Here is a 2,500-nt window from a genome sequence, read left to right as displayed (position 1 = left end):
CCCCCCAAGTCCCTATCCTCGATCCTGGGATGAGCACGATCCTGGGCCACCTGCTGGACGATCCTGGTACTGCAAGATGCGGTGGACGAGTGGGTAAAGCACTTGTTTCCCATTCATAAGATCACAGGTTGGAGCCCCAGTTCAGCTATTTGAAACTCATAGATTGAAATCTCTGTGAAAGATGTATAATTTTTATTGTATAATTATCCTTAAACTGCTTGAGTGAATAATTGTAGTTTAAAGGTGCAAACCCCTTTGCTGAAATGCAGTTAGTTTCAGGGAAGTATAATACAAGTAAGTATTCTTCATCTTTTTGGACCCTTGATTTCAGGTAAACTTTTAATTTCAGGTAAGTATCGCACCCCAGTTAGTTTCAGGGAAGTATAATACGGGTAAGTATTCTTATTCATCTTTTTGGACCCTTGATTTCAGGTAAACTTTTAATTTCAGGTAAGCATTGCACTCCAGTTAGTTTCAGGGAAGTATAATACAGGTAAGTATTCTTATTTATCTTTTTGGACCCTTAATTTCAGGTAAAGTTTTAATTTAAGGTAAGCATTGCACTCCAACATAGGTACATGTTATAAAAGTTATCCAAGTGGATTTTTTTAGTATGTAAAGCAGTTTATAACTGGTAAGTATTCTTTGATTAAGCTATCGCAACACATGAATGAAAAATTACCCTTTTATATACAGCGAGTATGAAACACTTAAAAATTGAATTATTATGTTAACACCAGGTAACAAGCAGAGCCATTTTCAAATGCAATAAATGAATTTTATTGACACCACAGGAATGAAACGTGAAATCAAACATGACGTGACGAATCCCAAATGCTTGATGCAAAAGGTAATTTCAGGTAGTAACAGATATGTATGAATGAAACATGAATGAACATTTTGTATGAAACACATGAATTACACTAAAACATGTATGTAAAAAACAACACACAAATAAGTTAAATAAATATACATTATAAACATTTAAAACGTTTTTAAACAATTTCACATTATTTACATCATTGTGTGTGTGTGTCTCAGTGTGTGTCTCAGTGTGTGTGTGTGTGTGTGTCAGCGTGTATGTGTCTGTCAGTATGTGTGTGTGTGTGTCAGCGTGTATGTGTCTGTCAGTGTGTGTGTGTGTGTGTCAGTGTGTGTGACAGTCATTGCAACCCACAACAGGTTTAGAGGGTGGTTCTCCTCTTCTCCAGTTCCCCATCCACCACAGTTTTAAAGTGTTCATAGCTGGTGTATGTTACACCTTCGAAGCCAGGTGTGGTGGACATATTGGTGGAGGGACAAAAGGTGAAGATTTTCTGGCTGCTTCCAGCCACCTTGTCTTTGGAAGGGGTGTATTTCTTCCGCTGCCCCCCACACTGCGGCACCTTGCAAGCCCCACATGGCTTATTGGACTTGTTGGGCATAACAGGTTTCACTGTGGGAGGACAGGGAGGAAGACTGGGTTGGCAGATGGCAGCAACCTCACTGATGGAGCCTGTGGTTGGGTTGGCAGCACCAGGAGGACAGGTGCTTTTGCCACGGCAGATGGCACGTAGGATGCAGTGGCAGGCTTGGGCTGGATACAGCGGTTTGAAGGCCCTGGTTGACAGTCTGGCTGTGGGTCTTCAAAGTCCAACCTGTAAATATAAAAGAAAAAAAACACACAAGCACAATACTGTGAGTATCATATACAATAATACAGTGTCATACAGTACAGCTCCCAGTGTGCTGTGTGCTCATTGGGAAAATATATATATAAAAAACTTAATAGCAATACAAATCTGATAAAATCTTTTATAATAAATGAGACTCTTTAGTGGTGAGAACCTTATAAGTATGGGTGTGCATTAACATTTTACTCTACACAAAAAAATAAATGGATAAAGTGAGCGAAGAGCTTACCTCCGCTTTTCCCCACGCCTTTTGCCAGCGACATGGTGAGGCTCCTGGTACTGCACCTGAGGTCTATCTGGTGGTGGCAGTGACGACGGCAGAGCAGGGGCATCAGGCATTGGTTGGCCTGACAGAACATTCCGATGAGTCTTCACTCTTGGCCTGACCGTTGCCCTGAAGTTGGCCATCTTCTCCTCCCTCCTGAAAAAGTTGCTGATGGACTTGACGTTTATGTTGGGCAGCGGGATGGCGAGGCTGCCCACGACCGGGTCGTCCCTCACTCTGTCGGCAATCCTCTTGTACTGGCCTTTGATGGATGAGGTCAGCTTGCTGGGAGACAAGTGGAATTTGCTGCAGGTGGGATGGTGCTGCAGCATCTTAATCAGGAGGTACAGAAGACGGCTCTCCTCGGTCACCTGCGCTGCTTGGGGGTACCTCATCCAGCCAAACTTGGTCTTCTGGGCTGCGCTGGTCTCTGGCGTGTCGGCTCCGAGGCAACGACCAAAGAGGGTGTAGCCCCACCTGGACTCGTACTTCTTGACGAAGTTGGCGCCGGACCGGTCGTGGTCGTGGAGAGCAGCAGCAGTTTACCTGAATCATGGCTCTC

At 43.8% G+C, this 2,500-nt stretch overlaps 1 protein-coding gene and 1 pseudogene across 2 annotated transcripts in view; one reads left to right on the top strand and one right to left on the bottom strand.

Moving 5' to 3' along the window:
* The window catches only part of LOC121686458, a 114-nt pseudogene extending 112 nt beyond the window's left edge, over positions 1-2 (top strand).
* The window catches only part of LOC121685018, a 9,314-nt gene that overhangs the window by 5,374 nt on the left and 1,440 nt on the right, over positions 1-2,500 (bottom strand). For both annotated transcript variants that reach the window (XM_042065256.1, XM_042065257.1), the window contains exons 2-3: positions 1,903-2,500; positions 1,517-1,637 (exon numbers count right to left, since the gene is read on the bottom strand). The exon at positions 1,903-2,500 is cut by the window's right edge. In XM_042065256.1, the coding sequence (XP_041921190.1) occupies positions 1,517-1,637; positions 1,903-2,333 (552 nt within the window). In that variant the 5' untranslated portion in view covers positions 2,334-2,500. The remainder of the gene's footprint in view (positions 1-1,516; positions 1,638-1,902) is intronic.

The sequence above is a fragment of the Alosa sapidissima genome, chromosome 16 (assembly GCF_018492685.1).
Source record: "Alosa sapidissima isolate fAloSap1 chromosome 16, fAloSap1.pri, whole genome shotgun sequence".
NCBI classification, from domain to species: Eukaryota; Metazoa; Chordata; class Actinopteri; order Clupeiformes; family Clupeidae; genus Alosa; species Alosa sapidissima.
This window is presented reverse-complemented; position numbering and strand designations above follow the sequence as displayed.